This window comes from Pollachius pollachius (genome assembly GCF_949987615.1).
Source record: "Pollachius pollachius genome assembly, chromosome: 1".
Lineage (NCBI taxonomy): Eukaryota > Metazoa > Chordata > Actinopteri > Gadiformes > Gadidae > Pollachius > Pollachius pollachius.
The window spans coordinates 16,316,258-16,341,224 of record NC_136934.1 but is presented as its reverse complement, the minus strand read 5'-3'; the positions used below and the strand labels follow the sequence as shown (position 1 = coordinate 16,341,224).

The window sequence follows — 24,967 nt, the reverse complement described above, 5'->3', positions numbered from 1 at the left end:
GGCAAGATTACAATTATATCCACAGCTGGACAACGGCTTTATTCAGCTTAACATCTTACCGACCAAAGTGTGAACCTCTTCTGCTCTACTTGAACAAGCTTTTAAAATGAGTGTTTTCAATTTGGACCGTTTTCGATTCGACAAACAGCAAACGGCGACGACAGACAAAGAGCAGGACACTGGCTCCATCAGCCCCGAGTCTGAGAAGGAAAACAAGCCAGGTGAGGAGACCGTATAAGAGCCTTGGATAAACCCTAACCTCCCTCTGACATGGATGTGTTCAGAGTTAACATTACGTTACTGGACGGCCTTCTGTTTTGAGGCATTTTGAGAGTACCTGATATATAATATCGACAGCATACGCATTCCCATCCCCATCGCTAATTGCTGTCATATTAATTTTGCAACATTTTGTCACGGCTGATGTCTTTTGGTTTTGAGCGCTGTGTTGTGTCTCATTTAATGTCTCATCGAACAAAGCCCCCCTCATAAATCTCAAGAGTCCCACAAAATGCACACCATTGCAAACCGCTGACTCCTTGGCTTCGTGTATAATTGAGCCCACCTCATCTATTTCTCAGCTAAAGGCAAAACTTCCATAAGCCCTTCAAAGTCTCGTGTCCGAGGAGTGGTGTTTGAAGACGTCATCTGTGACTCCGAGGAGGACGACTCCTTTTCTAGTCCACCAAAAATAACAATAACCAGGAAAGTCAAATCTCCACTTCAATGGTAAAGTATGTTTTTGAAAGACACCAGTAAACTGCACGACAAAACCATTTGGTAATTTGTGGTCTGATCTGGTCTGGAAGTCTGCTCTGCTTTCCCTCAAACACTTTACTTTTTTTTCTAATCAACATTCTCTGCTAAAGTCAAGATTTTTCACAATGCGTCTGCTTTAAATACAGGGAACTTATGAAGAAAGCATCCTCAAAGAAGGAAAAAGGTCACAAGGAAGAAAGCGACACTGAGCTCGATGAACGAATTGAGAAACTCCAGGAGGTCTTCCCTCAGCGGTCCAGACAGGAGCTACTCGAGGTGGGTGGAATCGAGCGAAACCTACCCTGATGGTGCTTTTCTGTTATGTAAATACGTGTTATGTACCTTACTTTATTGTATTAGAATGATTTTGTAAATAGGTATGTTGTATTCTTCTTAGTTGTATTATCGTCTCTTGATTTGCACTGCTCTTTATGCTGCTGTACCATCTGAATTTCCCTTTGGGCATTCAATAATTGTTATCTTAAATTACAAGTTAGATGTTAAGGTATCGGGTAAAGTGAAGTTCAACGCGTATTAGTTGAGAGATTAATATATGTAACTTCTTTCCTGTATTTAGGTGATTGAGACCACTAGCACATTGGATGGGGCTGTAGCTCTGTGTATGGCCAAGTATCGGGATACAGAAGGTAAACAATAATACATTGGTTTCTGAATTGGAAAACATGACAAATAATGAGGCAAATCCAAATATAATTTTCCTCACACACCTTTTAGGTAGCATGGGCAAATATTGTCAGATGTGAGTTTGGTTTATTGAAAACAATTTATTATCATGTATTTTCTCAGCCTCCCCAGGCAAGAGTAAAAAAAGAAAACAATCTGGAACCAGCAGTTCCCAAGAGAGGGATGTCATTCTGCCTAACAAGAAAAGGAAGCCATCCTTGGTAAGAAGTTAAACATATTTATGTAATACAAGCAGAAGATCAACTGATTTATTACTTCTGTGAAACGTAAGGCAGAAGCTACACACCCAAAGCTACGTACGTTTCTTCATTGGGGAGCCTAGCTATTTAATTATATACAGATTCCTTCTTTATTTGTACTTGAAGGCCGAAGCTTCTGAAGACGAAGATGTTGATGATGAAGAAGACGATGACGAAGAGCAGGATGAGGAGGAAGACGAGGAGCCAAGCTGGGAAAAGCAGGAAGTCATGGTCAGAAGACTGCAGAAGAAGTTCCCTGACCAAGACAAGGAGGTACTTTGGCACTCAGGGCTACATATCAGCGCTCCATAGTCTCTGATTCCATGCCATTACCTAATCCCATGATGATGCAACAAAGTGATATAATTTTCTATCACTCCAATGAATGTATGGATTATTCATTCATTTATTCATTCATTTATTCATGCATTTATCACACCCATTCATCACACCAAGTACGGCTTGACAATATGTTCCAAAATGATGTCACAATATGTTTTTTTTATTGATCGATATCTATAATTACCGCAGTATATATTAAAAAATGATGCTCAACTTACATTTACAGTATTCTCATTAGGAAAGAACTCTTAATAAACCAGAAGGTTAATTTGGTTTATAATATACAATTATTGAGGTGATAAACAGAGGCTGACAATAGCATGATAGTGCAAACTCAAGCGCCCGAGTACTCTGTGGGGTGGTCCCTTTTGAGATAGTAGTCGGTGGTTCTAGTTCTGCGAGGACTGGTCGCCAACATAATTTACTGGTCAGATTTCCAAATAGTAAGGGGTATCACCCTTCTTGGGTACAATTTATTCGTCTTTTGCAAGCGTTTCCTCACACTCGTCGCGTCATGCGACAACTAGCCCCGCATGACGCATATATTTTTTTAGACAAAATTACCCGGCGCTCGGAGTTCTGGGATATTTCCCCCAGTGTATTCTGCCTTAACGCGTCTAAGTATTTAAAAAATATCACCATTATTGCGGTAGATTTTATGGACATTAAGGCATTTCAGCAGGACGCATAAAAAAAACAATAGTAATAATATAATACAATTGTGTGTATACTGTCATGTCCTCCACTGTTGAGCCTATCTTGTGTCTTGTTTGTAGTCTGTCACGGACCTTCCTTGTTGAGCCTGTTGTGTGTGTGTGTGGTGTGTAGACTGTCAGGACTTTTCCACTGTTGAGCCTGTTGTGTGTCTGGTGTGTATACTGTCAGGGTCCTCCACTGTTAGGGTCCTCCACTGTTGTGCCTGTTGTGTGTATACTGTCATGGTCCTCCACTGTTGAGCCTGTTGTGTGTCTGGTGTGTTTACTGTCACTGTCCTCCACTGTTGAGCCTGTTTTGTGTCTGGTGTGTGGACTGTCATGTTCCTTCATTATTGAGCCTTTTGTGTGTACACTGTCATAATCCTCCACTGTTGTGTCTGGTGTGCAGGAGCTGAGGCAGGTTCTGCAGGAGCATGAATGGAATTCTGAAGAAGCCCTGGAGGTTCTCAGAATGTTCTCCGGTAACGGTTAGAATCATATACCTTTTTTGGTTTTCTCATAGGCATGCGTGTGCATCTGAAACTTGTATTTGAATTTTGAATCGTTTCCCTGAACGTAGTCAGGCTCTAATGTTGTCAAAATTTACTTGTGCTCCTTGACCACCAGACGATACCAGCTTCAGTCCACCTGAAGACAAGGAATGGAAATCCACCAACTCTGAGAAGATAAACGTCTCAAAGAGAGCACAGAGGGAGACTAGGGCAGCCCGATACAAAGAAGACAGCGATGAGGACGACTCCACAAACCACAGCAATGCAAAAAAAACAAGCAACTGCAGAAATCGCGAGGGCCGTAAGGACAGAGAAAAAGAGTCCAAAAGCAGCAGCAGCTCCTCCACGCTGTCCACCTGGCTCAGCAAGGACTCCAAGGAAACCACAGCGTCGCTCGCTCCACGGAAAATAAAGACCACAACAACCTCATCCGCCGCCTCCTCCGTCAGTGACATGCTCTCCAAGTTCGCCAGCGGGACCAGCTTGGCGAAGAAGGAGGCGGTGGAGAGGAAGAGGAAGGCACTCGCCTCAGACCAACAAATGAGCTCGGAGGGCGAGGAAGAGGAGACGGTCACCAGCGACTACGAGGACTCTGGGGACGATCTGTCCTCTGACGAGGAGGAAGGGGATGGAGGACACGCAGAGCGGTCGGACCGAACAACCCTCAAGGGCCAGATACTGCAGTTCTTTCAGGAGGCTTCGCTGGACGAGCTGTCGTTGATGTCAGGCTGCTCCGTCAAAAAGGCCCAGAAGATTGTGGAGCTCCGGCCCTTCGACAGCTGGCAGACTCTCGTAAGTGTGTGTGTGTGACATTTTAAGTAGTGGTGTGATTGGGAAACCATGTTGTGTTACACATGATATTGTAACAAGCTAAATTGTCATTATCAAAATTAAATAATATAATGGCAATCCAGCAGTTTCCCTCAGCAAAATGTCAGTTGATTTATGTCATGTCTAATATTACACATCCTTCCCCTCCCCTCCCCCCCCCCCCCCCCCCCCCCCCCCCCCCCCCCCCCCCCCCCCCCCCCCCCCCCCTCCAGAAAGAGCTTTTACACAAGGAGAATGGCCTGACGGAGGAGCTGCTGGTCGGATGTAAAGTTGTCCTCAAGGAGAGGAGCGCCGTTCAGAGTCTCATGTCCAAATGTACGAACATCTCCTCAAAGATGGTCAAGCAGGTCACCCAGATCATGACCAAGGGAGTGGGCAGGAAACAGCCCAGCATACTCAACAGCCAGTGAGTCGCGCACACACCTGCATGTAAACATACGGACAGAAATACAAATGAAGCCAATAACCCTGAACATCCTCAAGTTGGAAGTTCTATTAATTTTACTATTTTAGTAGCTAATACAATTTTTTTAATTAGGTCTCTATAATTAGGTTGTTGCAATGCATCATCACACAATACTGTATACTGATAAAAGTAGAAACAAGGTCACTCACTTTACTTTTGCTATTAAGCTCTTGATCCCGAGTGGACCCAAACCTTGACAGATGGTGCGCTATGGCCCTATACTACTAAAGGGCTACCAAATGATCATGCACTCTGCTCACATTTAATTCAATCTGACCCAGCAGCATCAATGACAAAGGTGTTGTCTTCTTGCCCAATGATAACATTTTATAGCCCTAGTAGTTGTGGAGATGTACTCTATTTACCTTGGGAATGTTCTTTTTGGAAAAAACACGAGAGGCCTAGTGATGAAGATATTAAGCTATTTAGGCCCCGTCCACACGGAGTTGATTTTTTTTTTTTTTGTGAAACCGCATAACTCTTGTGCGTTTCGGCCGACCGTCCAAATGGAGCCGGCGAATCGGGTGCCCGAAACCGCACATTCTGAAACCACCCTCGGAGGTGGTTTCAAATCTATCCGGACCTATGCTGTTTCGTGTTAGAATTCGTGTGGACTCCTGAAACACAAACGATGACGTGATTAGCCCCCCACCAGCTGGGGGACGTCAGAGTTGCGTTGAATTTCTTTTTTATTATTTTATTTGTATTCTTTTTGTAGCTTTAAATAAAGCCCCATGATGAATTTAATTACTAACTGTACATTAAGAAGTATTTCTGCTCAATTTAAAAGGTTGAATCTCCCCGTGACTGAATGTTTGTATACAGTACGCAGGCTGTATGCGCGCAGGCTTGATGCGCTCCACTTTTTTCTGTGGAGAACCAGCGCCTTGAATAATTAGTACAGCGTTTCTACAGCTCGATGCGGTTTCGCAATGACTCCGTCTTTACGGAGATATTCCTGAACCGCATAAAACGAAACCGGATCGTTTTTGCCCGTTTCGGCTCCATGTGGACGGGGCCTTACAATATGATTAGTTTATTTTGAGTAATTTGCAAGTGTTTTAACATCCTGAGAGTAGCACTCCTCTTTGTTAACATAGGCCTGTTTGCTTTTTACCTTTTTTATATTGGGTGTAACTTACCTTCCAATGTGATTGGTTGTTTGCAGGTATCAGCTGAAGCCATATCAGCTAATTGGGCTGAAGTGGTTGCTTCTGTTGCATCAACACAAACTGAGTGGGATATTGGCTGATGAGATGGTGAGGTTAATATTGAATATCCCACTGATTTCACCCAGTGCCTTTCTGATGTTTTATATTATATGCACTATTCACTGCAAATTAAACGGTAGCTAGGCTCATTATTTTACAAAACTGTGGTAATTAACAAGACCACCTTTGTCAATCTTTCAAAACTGCTCTCAAAAATGTTCTAAGTGTTCATTCCTTTATTTAATTGCATATGTATTTACTAAATATGAAATCAATCCAAAAGATAATACATTTCTTGAACAGGATATAAAATGTATCATAACAATCTCCTCTAAGCGCTCCTCTAACATGCAGGGGGGAAAGACATAATCATTTGTTTTAGCCTTTGACGGAGAGAAAATAATAATCTGCTTACCCCCTATAGTGTCATTGAAATCCTTGTTGATATCTCTATGAACAAAGACTGCTGCGGTGTAAAGAAAATTATTTCTTACCTCTGCAACCTTTCTGTCTTTCATATTTGTTCTGTGTCATTCTCCCTCCTTTCTCCAGGGTCTTGGGAAGACCATCCAAGCTATAGCGTTTCTCTCTCAGCTCTACCAAGATGGTATAGAAGGTCCTCACCTCATCACAGTACCTGCCTCAACACTAGGTAAAGTACACACACCCGCACCCTTGAACATGTCTGCCAACCGTTGAAATGTTAGCAAAGGCAAGCTACATTGGTCTGAGGTTCAATGTCTTCTGCTTGTAGATAATTGGGTGAGAGAGCTGAAGCTGTGGTCTCCGAAACTTAAAGTTCTAGTGTATTATGGTAAGATTCTGCTCATACATTCTCCTCATGCAATCCAATTAAAACAGTCTTTAAATTTGAAGTCCTTAGAAAGTGCCTCAAAATACCCTTACTAAATGTTCTAACATTTTATGTAATTTGTTATTCAAAATAACTGTTATTCAGTTTTATTGTCGCAAAAGTAATCTGGTCAGTGTGGAACCATATGAAAAGCAGAAGAGGCTGACTGTGGTTGTCTGCATGCAGGATCTGTGGAGGACCGCAGGTACATGAAACACAACATCCTCAATGGAGATGAAGAATTTCAGGTCATCGTGTCCACGTGAGTATTGACCAACAGTCTGGGTCCGCTTGTCCATTACCTCGCGGTGCTGACCCGAATCCGCTGGTTCTCTATAGAAATTCAAATCTGGCATTGACATGAGACACACAAGATATCTGGTACCCCTCGAGAGCAGGGGGAGGGTGTTTATTGCAACGTCGCTTTTTGATGCATCAACGCCTGCCCTTCCGGTCATTGTGAAGCAGAACTCGCCAAGCGTTGGATTGTTCACCCATTGATTGGGAACGTGAGCTGGGTTCAGACCGTCTCCGTGACAGGTTATTTTTCCCTCAATAACTCTACTGCCTCACCAGAGCTGTAGTGTTGTCGCTCTTACCCGATTTAGCTTTAACCCGAAGAGTTGTTGCGTCCATGGTACGTCAACGTCTGGACCCTCCCTACAGTACGTTGACCAGAAAACGGTGTTCTGCCGTACCGCCTAAAGTAAAGGCAATACAAATTTGAGCCTTCCTCCGAAATCTTGTTCTGGAGTTAAGTATGTCGTGTCGGTGCTGTTGCAGCACCCTTGGCTGTTCTGCTGTAGATGGATGTGGCGTCTTTCATTTTAGTGTGTGTGTGTGTGTGTGTGTGTGTGTGTGTGTGTGTGTGTGTGTGTGTGTGTGTGTGTGTGTGTGTGTGTGTGTGTGTGTGTGTGTGTGTGTGTGTGTGTGTGTGTGTGTGTTCTGAATCCGCACATTTTAATCCAAATGGTCTTTGTCTGTTGTGGTCCGTTCAAATCATTTTGAAAGCAGTTTCCTGGCATTGTATTTACTTATTTTGTTTACTTACTTCCAATGTGATGAAATGCAATTTGACCATCTGAACAACAAATTACATCAAACTTTTCTATAGTATTGTCTTAATGTATAATGTTGAGGGGAAGTCCTTTGTTTCCGTAGGGTTGTAAACATCATTGTCTTTCACAGGTATAACTTGGCAATAGGAAACGACAGCGACCGCAGCCTTTTCCGGAAGTTGCGTTTGAAGTACGCCATCTTTGATGAGGGTCACATGCTGAAGAACATGAACTCCCTGCGTTACCGCCACCTCATGGCCATCAACGTAAGTGCACCTTCCCGTACTCGCAGCTCACACCCCATCCTTTGATACAACCTTTGATACGGCCAGGCACCGTGACTTGAATACGCTTTTAAATTTGTGTGTGTTAAAGGGGTGATCCCGTCACTCCGACGGATCATATTTAGTGTCTAATAATGAGTATCAGTAAACATTGAGTGTAACCGCTTGTTTCTCCGGTTCTCTGTAGGCTGAGCATCGCTTGCTGCTGACCGGCACGCCGCTCCAGAATAACCTGTTGGAGCTGATGTCTCTGTTGAACTTCATCATGCCCTCCATGTTCTCCAACTCCAACGCGCAGCTCTCCAAGATGTTCTCCATGGTAACTCCCCGTGTCCGATCATTTTGAATGAATGAAACCCAGATGAATGTAAACACACCTGAATCGAGTAATTAACATACTGTTTTTGTTGGAAGAAAATAAAATTCTAATTATTATTAATGACATGTTTTTGTTTTGTCAGAAATCACATGAGGAGCAGAGTAGTTTTGAGAAGGACCGCATCGCTCAAGCTAAACTAATAATGAAACCATTCATCCTCAGAAGGGTGAAGAGTGAGGTAAATACTTCATGTTCATATGTTGATTTCCATGCCTCTATGTTTGTGGGCTCCTGAGAAAAGTTGGTTCACAGTAATTCATTTAGAAATTAAGATATTTAAATTGTATGAAGGCCCTTCAGATAATTTTGTTTGTCTGTGATCTCCAACAGGTCCTACAGCAGCTGCCTGCCAAGGAAGAAAAGATTGAGTTCTGTCCAATGAGCGAGAAACAGAAAACATTATACCAGTCCCTCTTCAAGAAACTCAAAAAGTCTGCGACTGGAGAGAGTATGAATCTGGTTGTCTTCCATCTTCTCTATCTTCAGTCGAGAAATTTGGGAAACAAATCTACGCTTTGTTTTCTTTCCTTATTCCTTCTCCCCCCCCCCCCCCCTTCTGTGCAGAGAAAGAGCTGTGTAACGTCATGATGCAGCTGAGGAAGATGGCCAACCACCCTCTGCTCCACAGACAATACTACACCACCGAGAAACTCAAAACCATGAGCAAGCTGATGCTTAAGGTTAGTCCAACCGCTCTCTGTGAAAAAAGCCTCTGCCGTTAGACCAATGTAGTAGTCCTGGAACTCTGTTAAGCCCTTCCTCCCGTCTCACTGTAGGCCACACCTCCCCTCACACTGTTAAACTTGACCTCAAATCGCACTGTTAAGCCACTCCTCCTCACACTGTTAAGCCACTCCTCCTCACACTGTTAAGCCACACCTCCCCTCACACTGTTAAGCCACACCTCTGCTCACACTGTTAAGCAACACCTCCCCTCACACTGTTAATCCCTCCTCCCCTAACACTGTTAAACCTGACCTCAATTCGCACTGTTAAGCCACTCCTCCTCTCACACTGCTAAGCCACTCCTCCCCTCGTACTGTTAAGCCACTCCTCCCCTCGTACTGTTAAGCCACTCCTCCCCTCGTACTGTTAAGCCACTCCTCCCCTCGCACTGTTAAGCCACACCTCCCCTCGCACTGTTAAGCCATTCCTCCTTTCGCATTGTTAAGCCACTCCTCCTCACACTTTTAAGCCACTCCTCCTCCGACACTGTTAAGCCACTCCTCCTCCGACACTGTTAAGCCACTCCTCCTCCGACACTGTTAAGCCACACCTCCCCTCACACTCTTAAGCCACTCCTCGACCGACACTGTTAAGCCACTCCTCCCCTCACACTGTTAAGCCACTCCTCCTGTTCCCCAGGAGCCGACCCACTTCGATGCCGATGCCGCGCTGATCCAGGAGGATATGGAGGTGATGTCGGACTTTGAGCTTCACCGGCTCTGCCAGCAGTACTCCTCCATCGGGTGCTACCAGCTAGACAGCCACCTGCTACTTGACTCTGGGAAGTTCAACCTCCTCACGGACCTTCTGGCCTCGCTCAAAGACGCGGTACGCACTACTGGTTCACTGTAAGCTACTGGTTCACTGTAAGCTACTGGTTCACTGTAAGCTACTGGTTCAATATAAGCTACTGGTTCACTATAAGATACCGGTTCACCATAAGCTACCGGTTCACTATGAGCTACTTGTTCACTATGAGCTACTTGTTCACTATAAGCTATGGGTTCACTATAAGCTACTTGTTCACTATAAGCTGCTTGGGGGGTAGATATCGGGGTTATCGGGGTTCTAACATGGTAGACTCCCCAGACTTTCAGCAGGGGAGTCAAACACCTCTAACAATTAGACTATCCTGCACAGCAAGTTTGTGGACGCGTGTTCTGTTGGCTTGATAATATATGCCAAGTTGAGGACACAACCCTAATACTGATTGATTGGGTATACATTTTTAAGGGCATTTGGCAGCAAGGGTTCATATACACATTCCAAACCGACGGCTGAGTCAATCATGCAAGGCGACAGCAAGCTCGTCAGGAGCAGTGTTTGGGTTAGGTGTCTTGCTAAGGGACACCTCAACACTGCTAAGAGCAGCCGGGGATCGAACCAGCAACCTTGCAGTTAAAAGTCACCCCACTCGCTCCTGAGCTAAGCCGACACATTCAACCTTCATTTTTAAAATGCAATCAATGAATTATCTATTATTGATCACTACTGCTAGAATATCCAGATCTAAAACGTACTATACTGAAGTGGTTCACCATCGGTTATTCCAGGTTCGTCTGTGTCTGGTGGTAAATAAAACGTTGTCATGAGGGAGCTAATGTCTCGCACCATGCCTTCCTTGTGGCTCTATTCGAGTTTCTAACGTGGCTATCCCCTCCACCCCTCAGGGAGACAGGGTGGTGTTATTCAGCCAGTTCACCATGATGCTGGACATTGTGGAGATTCTGTTGAGACACCTGAAGCATCGCTACGTCAGGCTGGATGGATCCACGCCCATCGCTGACAGGTCTGAGCTCCCGTGTCTGTGTGTGTGTGTGTGTGTGTGCGTGCGCGTTTGTGTGTGTCATAAAGAATCTTAACGATTTTTTTTATTTTTGTTTTTTAATCATCTGTGTTGAAAAGTTAGAATGGTATTTGTGGGAGATTTTTATGTAAATAATCGCGGCCAAGTCCCTATCTATGGCTAAATGAGACTTAACAATTTGATTGAGCCTATGGTCTGCTGTTGAAAGCCCTTGCCTTTGCAGTATTATGAATGTTGGGGTTCTATGGGAACAATTATGGGACACGTGTTGCATAAGAGAATGAAACAGAAATCCTTGAGATTTCCACTTCCTTGAATAAATATGCTATTTATCGACACCTGCTTCCATCTAAAAAATGAACAGGTTGTTTCCATATGAAAGCCCATGACACCCGCTCCGTCCCACAGGATAGTGTTGATAGACGAGTACAACAACGACCAGGACATCTTTGTGTTCCTGCTGTCGACGCGTGCCGGCGGCCTGGGCATCAACCTGACGTCGGCCAACGCCGTCATCCTCCACGACATCGACTGTAACCCGTACAATGACAAGCAGGCGGAGGACCGCTGCCACCGACTGGGCCAGACCAGGTAGCAGGCTGCCCCCGTCACCTCCCCTTTAACAGGGCCAAACACATGCTGGCCCTGCATAATCATCACTCACAGGGACTGTCGCATCAAAATTCAATGTTCCTACTTTTGGGTGTAAAACTAAAAGAAATTAAATGATTTACAACCATGGTTTTAGTTTGCTGTTATTAGTTTATTTGACAGATGCTTGAGGTTTATTTATTAAACTCGTTTCAGATTCAAACGTATTACAAAACACACAAGGAGCACCTTTGAAATGAAAGAGAAACACGTAAAACATGCACATGATGCGCAGCCTTGGCTATAAGTTATGCAATATTCTATATTGTGTGTGTGTGTGTGTGTGTGTGTGTGTGTTACAGGACGGTGAAGGTCATAAAGCTGATCAGTAAGGACAGTATTGAAGATAACATGCTGCGACTGGGTCAGAAAAAACTGAAGCTGGAGCAGGACATGACGGCAGCTGACGCAAGTAAGCAAACACAAGATGGCGGTGCCATCTACAGGACGGGTCTATTACACAATACCGATCGTTTAAAGAGCCAGTGAACCCACTGTTTCAGACCCAATTCAAACACTGATTTAAAACTGGGTTTTGGGCTGAGAGTTTTAGGAAAGAGGAGTGGGGGGGGGGGGAGTTATCCCCATGGTTACGACCAACGCCAACTTTATAATACTTTTGTAGAACCGCCTTTGTGTAAGTGTTATGAGCATAGCATTACACTATAGGTGTCTGGGAAGCCTAACCGTCACTCAGACGCGGACATTAAATACATCGCTGCTCAGACAGAGCTCCATGCGTCCACACAAACCGTACCACCGGTGCCCCTTGGTCCCTCAGAAAAGGTACTCGGACATCCCGAAAGAACTCTACATGCGTTGCTACAGGTTGGAACGTTCTCAGTGTTTTGGAGAGAATGGCAAAAACATAGGATTTTACCCCATTTTTTTCTCTAAATTGGGGTCATATCAGTAATGGTGATAAATAGCATAGTTTACAATGTTGACGATCATGTAAGACAAATTGCCATGTTTAAAACAGTGGGTTCACTGGCTCTTGTGTCTATATAAACGTTACAATTTCAAAATGAGAGCGTTATTTTTATGGTCATACGTTCAATAAATGCTGTGGAAAATCTGACTTTCGACACGCATTTATATTAATAATAATCATATGGGCAGCAAAAATGGGGTGTCCTGTTTACGTTGATACTGGAGTGTGGTTTGGGGAATGCACTAGAAGTCATCAGCCGCATAGGGTTTTCGATGAGATATATATATATATATATATATATATATATATATATATATATATATATATACACACACACACACACACACACACACACACACACACACACACACACACACACACACACACACACACACACACTAGTGTTGCACGATACCAAGATTACGACTTCGATACGATACCTGCCTGAAAATACCTTGATACTCGATACTAAACCGATACCACGGTGAAAATCTAAAATATCTGGAAAAGAGATGAATAATGGTCCAGCTCAGTCTCAGTATGGTTTAACTTTCAGCAGCTTGGACCTTTCCTGCTCTTAGAGCAAATTACGTTAATAAATTAATTCTACAGAGCAAGTATGGGCATAATCTCTTCTGTTTTTTAACATAATTGCTTTTGCTTAACAAGCCAATTTTCTGTACAATATAAAATTTTGAACAGTGAACACATTAATGTCTGACTTACACATACAATTAAAAAAAATAAAACTATTTTCTCCTCTCATTAAAAACAAAACAAAACATGCCACTACATGGTACCTGCCATTACACTATGGTGGACAAACGTCAGTCCGACAATTGCAGTGAAGTATTTAAACTTTAACACTCAGAATAAATAACTCAAAATATGCTTGCTACTGAACAAGTTTTATCAAAAATAAAATTATTGCTTTCCACCTGCTGAGCTAAAATAAAATGATTGTCCGTCGGTACTTTTATGCACACTGAATTAGACCGCTGTCAAGGAAAGTGATTGATTCACGTCTTTCTTATCACTCCGCATTAAGTAGTCTGGTTACTTTTCAACCCCAGCGTGCTAAGCGACGTCAACGTCTTTGGCTGACTTTTTCTCTGCTGATCGACACTACGAATGGTAATTGTAAAAATACACACCGTGTGAAGATATTGTTTCGTTTTGGCAAGGAGCCATATAATAAGCGGGTTAATGTATAGAACGTCGCCGGTCATTATCGAAAAATAATACCATTCAGGGCGAAGCAAGACACTTCCACTTCGCGTCGGGGTCCGGTTCGCCCTGTCGAGGCTTCTGTACAACATTATCCCTTACATATATCATATAAGTCGCCATCTCGTTGCGTCTAACTCGCTCAGTGAGCTGCCTGCTGTTGCTGTGGCTCAGTGCGAGATGAGGGGCACGCCCACTGACTAGCCTCTGGTGCAAGGAGTAAGACTGAGAGTTGGAGCAGCTCGCTGCACAGACACAGAACGTTATTTTAATAAAAGTATCCATACTAAAAAATTTACGAATCGTATCGTTTTTTGCGTGAGGGTATCATGATACCTTTCTAGTATCGGTATACCGTGCAACACTAATCTATACCAATATATATGATCCATGGTTTCATATCCATGGATCATGTATCCCAATATATGATCCATGGTTTCATATCCATGGATCATGTATACCAATATATGGTCCATGGTTTCATATCCATGGATCATGTATACCAATATATGGTCCATGGTTTGATACCCATTAATCATGTATACCAATATATGATCCATGGTCTGATATCCATGGCATGCATGCCATGAACCCTTGGTGAAATTGATCACCAAGCTGGTCAAATTAAATAATTTACTGGCTGCATACTGGATTAGGACAAAAATCAAAGGCAAGATCTCTGACCCAAAGCCCTGCTGTATTAAGAAGGCTAAAGGAGATATTAATTGATAATCTTTCTCTCAGGTGGTGAGGGGACCATTCCTGAGGACATGGCCTCTTTATTGAAGGCCTCGCTGGGACTGTGAAACCTATTTGCATACTAACACACTTAACACGGTGTGCACTAAACTCCACACTGGCTGGTAAGGACACTCCAAAACGGGCCCAACTCTTATTGTTCGGACAGTATTCTCACAGAATCGTCATCCTGGGACAGGGTTTGGACCCCTGCTCCATACTTGATCCAGACAGTCATACTGAACAAATATTTCGTTATTTTTAATGTGACCTTTTTACAAATACTTGAAACCAGTACATAGTCGGGAGTGGTCAGGTTGTAAGTGTGGCTTTTCAACTGGACTTGTATCAGAAACTTGAACGCTCTTCCTTAAATACAAAGCTTTTAGATCTTGGGATCCACCCTGAGTTGTGATCTAACCAATGGCATGATGCCATTATGACATTTTTTTTAATGGAGAACACGTTTACATGCTCCTGCACAGTAGCTACGTTTCCATACCCGGAGTACTTTAAAATAACCCATAGTATCCCCCCCCCCCCCCCCCCCCCCCCCCCCCCCCCCCCCCCCCCCCCCCCCCCCAAAATCAAGATGGTCCACTCATGTGCAAACTGCAAGGCTTGGAGATATTTGTGGAGCACTTCCAGTTTTTATATTTGAGCTATTTGAGATCTGGCCAGATGGCCAACACACTGTTATCACATATTGGACTATACTGAACATATTTTATGGTTTTGATAAGAACTTCTTATCTCAGTCTAAAGTATAAAAAGCGGCTCGATATAAAGTGTACATGGGGGGAATGAGAATAAGGCTTAGTGGGTTACTTTGGCAGGAATATATCCAGTTGGATACTGATGATGGATGACATGAATCGTCCAACCTGTATAAAAACATGATGATTTGTTTTAATAATTATTCGGTTCGATGATTTGGAACAGTGTCACCACAACCAACAAAATCAAAATAATTATGATGGGGATATTTTATTTTACTTGCAGTATCGGGAAGCTAAAAGTGTGTCAAATCCACCAATATGGTCTCACTGTTTCAACAATGACGCAACTGAAAGAATGAAAATGTAGACTAAGGGCCAATTAAGAATTCAAATGATCGTAAGCTTTGTTAACCATTCAGGCGATGCAGTGTTTGGAGGAAACTGACTTAAGTTCTGCTGTCATTTGACTTAAGTTCTGCTGTCAGATGACCTAAAATGAGGAGGCGGTATCCCAGCAGGTACCCGGGAAGCAGCTGTCTGAGGAGGGGGAGGCTGTGCTGTTTCATGTACTGTAGGACTAGCTACTGTGCTGTATCTGTTCAACTGTGTTGTTACAACTTTTATCACGTCATTTGTATCTTTTTGTATGTTCTTCTTCAAATTTAATAATAAAAAAAACATGGAATATCAGAATTATTTGTCTTTGGTAGCTGTTTCTTTTGTGACGTAGATCATGAATAACCTCTTTTCAATCTGTTTAACCCTCTTACTCTTAAACTTATTTTCCCTATTTTTCATGACTATTCTTTTGTGTATATTGATTGATGGTTATATTAAGTTAAAAAGTTATAGTTGAGTTATGCCGATGGGGAGGTTGTCGGTCTTGTCCACGCCAGTCGCAGGGTGCGTGACGTCACATACGAGACGTGTAGTCTTTCTCATTGTGTTTTCTCTACAGCCTTTAACTGAACAATTGCACAATAAACGGTTGAACTCTTGACATGAAAAATTATAATTTAAATCCCAAAACAACATATGTGTAATCCAGGGCATGTAAAGACTGGGACCAGAATATAATTACTTTCTCTCCATTGAAACCCATTCATATTTTTCGATCTCCTAGGTCCCATGGGCTTTACCGGAAGGGGCGTGACTTTGCCACTCTATAGACTTTAGAAATTACGATAAAAGAAGTGAAGAGACAATTTCTCACATCGACAAACGGCATTTTCGTTCATTTTGAAATAAAATAATTGTTAAATTCAAACATCGAACCGACGGCATATCAACACAGAATGATCTTAAAGAGACAGCGTCCCTATAACGCTGAACGAAAACATGTCAATAACACAGTATGTTGAATTGTGTCTATAAAGTCCACCAGAAGACTACACTTTGTTGCTCAAATGTAATATTACTCTCTTCCTTTAGCCTCTCGAAATGTCTTTGAACTTTGTTGCTTAAACTTAATATTACACTCCTCCTTGAGCCTCCCGAAATGTCTTGCGATATTGATATCCCCCTCCCCCCTACGGACCGTTTTAGTTATTTTATTTTTCTTATGTTTAGTGTGTATGCTATGTGTTACTGTTGGCTACTGCTGCCTGTCTTTGCCAGGACACTTGAAGAGTTGTTTAATCTCATTGATGATTATTATTTTCAACTAACCAATAGTAGTTGCCTTGCATTTTAAAATGTCAATGCACTTTTCATCCCTGAATAACAGTAATAGCTATTTAATAATTGATTTGCATGCATAGTATACTACACTCACACACTAGCTGCTTTCAGACACACGTGTAAGTCCTTCTTCTCCATTCTCCTGATGGGTCGTTTGTGTGAACAACATATCCTGACATTTGTTCCCTGAAAATCTCCTGAATACAATTACCCCTGAGGTAGTATGTTGGAAATGTAAATTAACTTATGTTAATGAGGAGTTGAAGGTCGATATTTCTCAGACAACTTCAGTGGCCGTGTTGATGACGCTTCTGTATGTCATTGAGCGGCCCCCTAAAAACAATCAGCCTGTTGCCTTTTGTTCTCTGAAAAACATTTAAATGTTGGCATTGCTTTTAAGAGTCATTTGTGTGGTGAACGCTAAAAGATAGGTCTTATCATAACCCTAAAAGTACACATCATACAATAAATTACAATAAATGAGCTCACAGCTGCACATGTAAAGAAAATGTTTTGTTTTTATTATTATTAGTGAGTAATAACTGAACATTATAAGGTCCCGTCTTTGCACTCCCTGTTTTCTTCGAAACGCCGCAATCAAATACATTTGTCCAAGTGTTAGTTATATGTGAAATGAAGCAAAAAAAATACGCTCTTTCTCCTGTAACGCAGTCGTTCGCGACGCCTTTCTTCTTCGTCGTTTCTTCTATTTGTCTCTTACTCATGCTCCAATCTTTCATCAGTCGATGCTTCGGATTTTGTGGATGCAACGGAATATATGATGCATCATTTTAGCAACATTTAAGAAGATCGCGATGAGTTCTGCCTGTTCTGCCTCCATTTTGTCTAAGGTCAAACAAACTACAGTGACAGCGGCCACACTTATTCTACATTCGCCTCTTGCGAACTTAGACCAAACGGCAAATCCCTTTCCTTGCAAGCCCACCCCCCTAAACTCCCCGTTGATTCTACTGATGTCTAAACGACATCGATGTCCGCATATAAAGCATTAAGTGTGAATCACCCTCAGGGTAGAATCTCCTGATATACAAATGCGGCAAAAATGTGTGATAACGGCTTATAGGTAGAAAATTATTATGCTTGCTACATAACGTAAGGGGGAAATGATTATGCTTGCCTCATTACGTAATAGGTGAACCAAAATGTTGTACGTTGTAACATTAAAGGCAAAATGTTATATTATGCCGCATAAATTTGTTACATTATTGACCGGGGTATCCATATTAATGTTATGGGTTTAATTACAGCTAGAGGTTGAGTGGGCAACCCACTCGCGGAAACTCTAGTATATATAATATACCAATATCACATAGATTTATAGAAGTACGAGTACATTCATCTACTCTGCATTCGGCGAGTAACGTCCACACCTGTAGCCGACAAGGTGGGGATCACACGTTGAAGTGTATTTGTAGTACAGAACTCCTTTGTTTAATTGGCAGCTCCCAGAGTGAGTGCCTCGCTCTGGGAAGATCACGCAAGTCCCTGCCTCATCATCAAAGAACACATCCCTCTCCCACACCTCGAGCCGCAGCTGATTGCCCATCTCCACAGAGCCAAAATTGTACTTGGCGTTCCACTCGGGGTCATTGTTGTCCCTCACCGTCGCTGTCTCCTCATACATGTTGTTGTAGGAGATCTTCACGTAGGCGTCGGCCTGTGTGAATGCATCCCCCTGTAGACCTGCTGCTCGGTGAATCTCCAACTTCAGCGTCCCCCTTCCTACCCGGAGCGGGCAGCAGTTGTGGTCCAGGTTGGGGCTCGGGGAACAGTTCTTGGGACCCAGGTGTTCTTCCTTAAGCCGGTTCTCCTTGATGTATTCCGTGACCAAACTCTTGAGGTTCTCCTTGATCTCTGGGTCTTCCACCAGATGGTGCAGAGGGAATATGGCATAGGAAACCACATCAGGATTGTCATGTAGGCTGTTCATCCAGCTGTGGTAGGACACTGATGGATAGGGAATGCCTGGGATATACCTCTCTCCACCAATGACTTCGATCTTGTGGGTCATGAATCCTTGGTAGGAGCCCATGTTCACGTTGCCCTTGATTAGGGCATCACATTTGTTGGAAAAGGAGGTGTTGGCGGGCAAGAAACCCAGGGACATCTTCAGTTCAATATTCAGGCAGTTCTTGATCTCAGATTCTGAGAAACCCTTAAATGTGGCCAGGCAGGTTCTGAAGGCCGTGACTCTCCTTACTGTACCACCGAGTTGCACCTTGTCAAGGGGAACACAACACTAGATTTTAAACATGCTATTTGCCTTTTTGACCAATATGAACATGACTATAATTAAGATGAGAGAATAACTTTTTAAGGTGTATTAACAACAAAATTGCAGCATTTCTGACCTTGTGTATGTAGTGTGTTCCGTAGGTGTCTATAAGTCGTCTGTACAGTGCTCTGTTCTCGGGAGAACCAGAGCTCTCTGGGAGGCGTCTCAGATGTTTGGAGAACTCTGTGCTGAGCTGAGGGTGGTCAGCAATTCTGTAGCTAAAATGACAAACGAAAACAGTTCCAAGTTAAGTTACAAGGTAATGTGTGGCTGGTCCCCTTAATAACATGACTAACGCCAATGATTTCTTTCATGTGCAAACATTAAAATGATTGAATATATAAGTGACTATTATAATTATAGAAAAATACAATCTCTACATTTCTATCATTCTATTTTCCCACATCAATTAAATGCATCCCCGGGAAGAACAACCGTTGAGCAACCCCAAATTATAATAACCTAGCAACATCCCCTGCAGCACCTGTAGTAGGTGCAGCTGATCTCGTGGGTAGCGAACGTAATCTTGTCCATGCTGTGCTGCGAATGGGCGAACTTGGCCATTTCTGAGCGGCTGCCGCCAAGCACGGCCCTGCCCACATCCTCCAGGCTCAGACCTACGCCCCAGTTATTTTTAACCATGGAGCTGGAGCTCTTTATCAGGGAGTCCACTGAGTGGTGCAGGCCATCAAAGAGCTGCTTGCTGCAGTGGCTGAACTGCCGCCAGTCCAACACTGCCGCCGGGAGCTTCTCCACCTGGGGGTGGGAGGAGGGCGCGCGGATCAGGGGAGAGGGTGGATAGGAAAGGGGAAATAAAGTAGTGGGAGTGTAAGGAATGTTAGGAGGAGGTTCAAGGACGTTCCAGAGAAACAGGGAGGAAATGAAAGAATTAAAGGCAAAAGGTATGGAGATTAATAGAAAACGCAATACAAACAATAATAATGGCAGCCGGAGAGGACTGCAGTTTTCATGGTGTAGTTGCAGTTTTTGGCAGTTTTTTTCCTCTCACCTGTCCGGCGTGTAATCGATTGGAACAGAGCGTGCAGGTGCGATCGCCGCTCATGTAAGCTTTGACGTTGATGACGTATGCCCCGGTTCGACGCATACGCACAACGTCAAAACCTTCACCGGCCAGGTTGTGGCCCGGGACGAAGGGAACCTTTTCACACTCGGACCAGTTGCCAACACGACAGCCCTCAGCCTCCAGGATGAACAGCACAATCGCCGAAGCCAACAGACAGAAACGCCTGCTTGGTAGTGTGGCCATGGTTACTGAAATGAACAATTATTCAAACTGATTGATGTACAATTCGAAGTGTACGAAAGAGTGAGTAGAGCATAGTGTGATTAGGGTTAAGGGCATAACGTTGATTCCAGTAAGATTTGATTCATAAATCAATCTATATGGGAGGTTTGTTTGAATGTTTTTTTCAGTGGGTGGTGTCCACAACATGACTGTAGGATGTGTCTATTTTAGCCTGCTTGTTTTTGCATCCTTATGTGTCTGTTTTACAGTAGATTTTTTGACTTAAGACTTACTAGATAGAGCTGGAAAATATATCAATACCATGATATGAGACTAGATATGGTCTTAGATTTTAGGTATTGCGATATGGCATAAATGTTCTATTTTACTCTGGGTTTAAAGGCTGCATTACAGTAAAGTGATCTGATTTTCTAAACTTACCCTCATTTTCTAGCTGTCCTATGATTTGCCTTTACCCACTTAGTCATATCAACATTACTCATGATTACTTGAAAGCACTAGTCATCCCTACAATATTGTCGGTATGTCAACATCGAGGTACAGTTTATGGTTAGAACATTGTATTTGTACATATCCAGCCCTAGATTCAAGATTCAAGAATTTATTTGTCACATGCGTAATTTGTGGAACAAAAAGCAGTGGAAAAGGTAGCCTGGTCCTACCAGACTCTCATACTTCATTTAATTTGTACAGAGAGTCTGGACTAGTGTTGACTCGTTCGCGAACGAATCAGTTCGAATGAACGAATCGTTAAGATGAACGAACTGAACTGGTTCCTCTCTCTCTCGTTCGCCTCGTTCGTCTCGTTCGTTCTCAGACTCGACTCCTCCCAGACCCACTAGTCGCTGACTCGCTGACAGTTGGTTCACTCACTGTGTGAATGGTGAGGAGGGACCGACTGAGAGATGTCACGACTCACGAGAGCCAGCCAATCGTATGCTGTTCTAGGACTGAGTCTAGGACGCTCTCGTTGAATTTTAGTCAATGAGAGACAGAAATCAACAGGTTTAATGGGGAAAAAACAAATGGGCTTAGTGAGCGAGCTATCTATTATTCACATTGGCCATCTGTTGCATGGACGTATTTAAAGGATGCATTGTACATATTTATAATTTGAAATTCGTCCCAGCCTTTATACCACATTTTTCACAACCTACCAGCTCTCGTTGTGAAGACTAGTCACCGCGCAATTCGTTTCAATGGAAATCGCGACAGTATACTTTCAACATAAAGTGTACATATTTATCACTTGAAATTCGTCCCAGCCTTTATACCAGAAACTCTAGTGTAGTAGAAGAGTCTAGTGTAGAGTCTAGTCTAGAAGAGTCTAGTGTAGTAGAGTCTAGTGTAGCGACCCTGGGACATTTAAAGAGTTTGTGTGTTATGTGTTGCATTGTATTTCGTTGTCCGTTATGCCAGTTGTTCTCTGTGCATGCATTGGATGTTCTTCTTGTCAATCAGTGTGGGGGGCGAATCATCAGGTCAGCTTGGGGAGGGCCTTGGGAGAACAGGAGGGTGGGGGCTTGCACGTTGAAGGGACCGGGTTGGGGGGTTGCCCGGGTAACCGGTTGTTGTTAGTGTGGCTTTTTGCCGTTGGTTACGGGTTTTCAGTGACCTGGTTTGTCACCGGCGAGGTCATTACAATAGCGTATAACTGCGTTGTCTGATGACAGTTTAATGCATTTTTCACAATTAACCAGCTCTCGTTTTGAAGGCAGTGTTAATTTTGGCAGCTATAGTTAGTCTTTGGCTGCACAGGGTTCTGTTTATGGGAGCCTAAAACACCCGGGACACCCACCATCATTGCTAAATCAAGTCTATTATTTTGCTGATATGTTAAACATCCAATAATCAGCTACACCCCCCATCCCGCTGCGTTTGGTTAAAGTTGTAATGTTGACGTATGAGAATGAGAACGAGGGAGGCGCTGAGTCTGAGCCGTTCATTCCATGATTCTACCGGAAACTCGACTGAACCGGAAACTCGACTCAACGAGAGCTGACTTTAACGTCATTGATCTCAGCCACTCCCTCTGTTCGCTGATTGGACGCAGAAAATTCAGACGAAGAAAACCCACTAACATACCACAGACCCGGACCTAATAAGGGAAATTCAAATTGAGCGGAAGTACTTAGGCGGGCAGAGCCAGGCTAGTGAAATGGGGATTGCGACTTCAACTCCCAGCTGTGCAAGGCTAATAATAATAGAAAAGTAAGAAGATAGATAAAAAGAAGGGGGTGGGGTTTAAATAAAATAAAATAAAAAGTTTATGAAGAGGAATTATGGGGAATATAGGGAATTATGCATTCATTGTCTGTATGTCTTGGGGGAAAAAACTTCTTCTTAGTCTTTCTGTTCTGGCCTTTTGAGATTGAAGCCGCTTTCCAGAGGGCAACCATTGAAAAATGTTATGGCCAGGGTAATGACGGTCCTTTAAAATTATTTTTGCGCTTGACAGGCAGCGCCTAGTGTAGATGTCCTAAAGCCCAGGGAGTGCAGTGTAGGTGATTTTCTCTGCACACCTGATAACTCTATGCAAGGCCTTCTTATCCTGAGAGTTGCTATTTCTGTACCAGGTTGTGATATTACCAGAAAAAAGAGACTCTTTTGTTGCTGAGTAGAATGTTTTCTGCAGCTCTTTTGATATTATGAATTTGTTCCGATTTCTAAGATGTTACAGACGATGTCTTGCTTTTTTCACTTGGTTAGAGATGTGTGATGTCCATGAAAGGTCTCGAGGGACGACTATTCCAAGTAGCTCACTGTCTCCACCAGGGCACCATGGATGTTCAGTGGTGTGTGATGTAGCCTCTTCTTGTCCCTTCTGAAGTCAACCACCAATTCCTTGGTTTTGGCAATGTTTAGTTCAAGGCTGTTGTCATTGCACCATGATGTCGGCATCTTAATTTCCTTTAGGTAGGCTATCTCATCGTTGTTTGAGATGAGTCCAATCACTACTATTAATTTACAAATTTGACAGTGGAGTTTGAGTTGTAAATGGCTGTACAATCATGGGTGCATAGGGAATAAAGCAGGGGACTTAAAACACATCCTTGGGGGGCACCAATGTTGAGGGTGACTGTATTTGACATACAGCTCCCAATCTTCGCCGCCTGTGGCCTGTCCATCAAAAAGCTGAGAACCCAGGAGCAGAGAGATGTATTTAGTCCTAGATGTTTGAGCTTGGTGATTAAAATGTTTGGCACAATGTTGTTAAAGGCCGAGCTATAGTTAATGAACAGCAGGTGTGCATAATTCCCCTTCACTTTGTTCAGGTAGGAGAGAGTGGTGTGGAGGACATGGGATATGGCATCATCAGTACTTCTATTGGGTCGATAGGCAAACTGAAGGTGGTCTAATGAGCCAGGTGTTGATGAACATATAAAATCTTTTACTAGTCTCTCAAAACATTTCATCACCACTGATGTCAAGGCTTTAGGGCGGTAACCATTTAAGCTTGCTGGGTTGGTCTTCTTGGGCACAGGAATACTGGATGATCTTTTTAGGCACCTCGGAACTACAGAGTGAGCTACAGACAGATTGAAGATTGTTGTTAACACTGGCGCAAGCTTGTCAGCACATGATTTTATCAACCGCCCAGGAATGCCGTCTGTGCCAGCGGCATTTATGCTGTTCACTCCTCCAAGTGCTCTTCTCACGTAATGCTCGGATATTGACTGGTCTTCGGGCAGATCGCACGTAGCACCGTTGTTTAAACTGGCTGCAGGGCTAACAGCAATGTGTAAATGTTCCACACACATCAAAGTGTGCGGAAAAGTGAGTTCAAGTTATTTACCGTTGAAGGGTCCACATCTGTTGAGTTGGCCGATCTTCCTCTGTGGTTGTCGCGATTGCCTAAGTGTGTCTCCACCTTCTCTCTGGTCCGCTTCTTCGCAGCTTTCACTGCTTTACGCAGTTTACCATGTGGATATTTTACTTTTACTTAATTTATTGAAGTACCAGAAAACATGCTATATCGTGATATAAAATCAAGATATTTGATTTTGCCCGACACTATTTCTCATCTTTTATTTCTCACTCACACTGGTGAGTGCAATCTCTCGCCATAGAAGGCGTGCAACAGTGGATGATCTCGAGAAAACGTACATGGAATGACCTAAAATCTAAATAGAAAGAGGTTTTACCTTGAATGGTGTTTTTTCTCAATGTCCTTTTAATGGTCTGTTCTTTCCTTTCGGACAGTATAACATCCTTCGCCGAGAAAATAGGACTGGATGTTTTTTCATCGTTGGGCACGCCTCTGGATTTTTTGTTTTTGTTTTTGCTTGTTTGTTTTTCGTCATTTGGCACACCCTGCTCCAGGGCTCTGCCTATCCTTTCTTCCTTTTCTTATCTCTCATCCACTCTTTCTTTCTGTATCTCTCGCTCTGGCTCGTTTTCTGTCTTGCACTACCCCAGCATGAACATATTTAGTTTAATTTCGAGTTTAATTTCGAAACCACACAGTACAAATCCAACACGTGTGTTTGTGTGTGTGTGTGTGTGTGTGTGTGTGTGTGTGTGTGTGTGTGTGTGTGTGTGTGTGTGTGTGTGTGTGTGTGTGTGGATTCGGATGTGTTTTCATAGT

The 24,967-nt window shown here is 43.2% G+C and overlaps 2 protein-coding genes across 4 annotated transcripts in view; one reads left to right on the top strand and one right to left on the bottom strand.

Annotated features, from left to right (window-relative positions):
- Positions 1-14,956, top strand: part of smarcad1a (SNF2 related chromatin remodeling ATPase with DExD box 1a) — a 15,195-nt gene extending 239 nt beyond the window's left edge. Inside the window, exons 1-23 of one of the 2 annotated variants that reach the window (XM_079732872.1) lie at positions 1-221; positions 582-729; positions 906-1,035; positions 1,337-1,406; positions 1,567-1,664; positions 1,830-1,976; positions 3,150-3,222; positions 3,368-4,044; positions 4,296-4,489; positions 5,718-5,808; positions 6,313-6,412; positions 6,515-6,574; positions 6,800-6,875; positions 7,802-7,937; positions 8,143-8,274; positions 8,417-8,512; positions 8,665-8,782; positions 8,899-9,014; positions 9,700-9,888; positions 10,731-10,849; positions 11,276-11,458; positions 11,821-11,930; positions 14,424-14,956. The exon at positions 1-221 is cut by the window's left edge and continues 239 nt beyond it. In XM_079732872.1, the coding sequence (XP_079588998.1) occupies positions 107-221; positions 582-729; positions 906-1,035; positions 1,337-1,406; positions 1,567-1,664; positions 1,830-1,976; positions 3,150-3,222; positions 3,368-4,044; positions 4,296-4,489; positions 5,718-5,808; positions 6,313-6,412; positions 6,515-6,574; positions 6,800-6,875; positions 7,802-7,937; positions 8,143-8,274; positions 8,417-8,512; positions 8,665-8,782; positions 8,899-9,014; positions 9,700-9,888; positions 10,731-10,849; positions 11,276-11,458; positions 11,821-11,930; positions 14,424-14,485 (3,240 nt within the window). In that variant the 5' untranslated portion in view covers positions 1-106 and the 3' untranslated portion in view covers positions 14,486-14,956. Of the gene's footprint in view, positions 222-581; positions 730-905; positions 1,036-1,336; positions 1,407-1,566; positions 1,665-1,829; positions 1,977-3,149; positions 3,229-3,367; positions 4,045-4,295; positions 4,490-5,717; positions 5,809-6,312; positions 6,413-6,514; positions 6,575-6,799; positions 6,876-7,801; positions 7,938-8,142; positions 8,275-8,416; positions 8,513-8,664; positions 8,783-8,898; positions 9,015-9,699; positions 9,889-10,730; positions 10,850-11,275; positions 11,459-11,820; positions 11,931-14,423 lie in introns of both variants that reach the window. The other variant, XM_079732871.1, reaches the window with a different exon arrangement.
- Positions 14,957-17,316: 2,360 nt separating this feature from the next.
- On the bottom strand, positions 17,317-24,668 carry LOC307070456 (perforin-1-like). Of its 2 annotated transcripts, none has more exons than XM_079728926.1 (5): positions 24,525-24,668; positions 20,122-20,384; positions 19,597-19,868; positions 19,189-19,330; positions 17,317-19,055 (listed from the first exon to the last, which is right to left on the bottom strand). In XM_079728926.1, exons 2-5 carry the CDS (start codon positions 20,377-20,379, stop codon positions 18,177-18,179), a joined length of 1,551 nt encoding a protein of 516 aa, XP_079585052.1. In that variant the 5' UTR covers positions 20,380-20,384; positions 24,525-24,668; the 3' UTR covers positions 17,317-18,176. The 2 variants fall into 2 exon arrangements, with proteins under 2 accessions (XP_079585052.1, XP_079585053.1); XM_079728927.1 differs by lacking the exon at positions 24,525-24,668 and adding an exon at positions 24,176-24,472.
- Positions 24,669-24,967: the final 299 nt, after the last annotated feature.

Coding starts and splice junctions, on each gene's coding strand:
- LOC307070456 (XM_079728926.1), bottom strand. CDS start 20,379: ATGGCCACACTACCAAGCAGGCGTTTCTGTCTGTTGGCTTCGGCGATT. Junction 19,331..19,596: donor ATCAGCTGCACCTACTACAG/GTGCTGCAGGGG, acceptor TTGTCATTTTAG/CTACAGAATTGCTGACCACC. Junction 19,056..19,188: donor GAACACACTACATACACAAG/GTCAGAAATGCT, acceptor CCCCTTGACAAG/GTGCAACTCGGTGGTACAGT.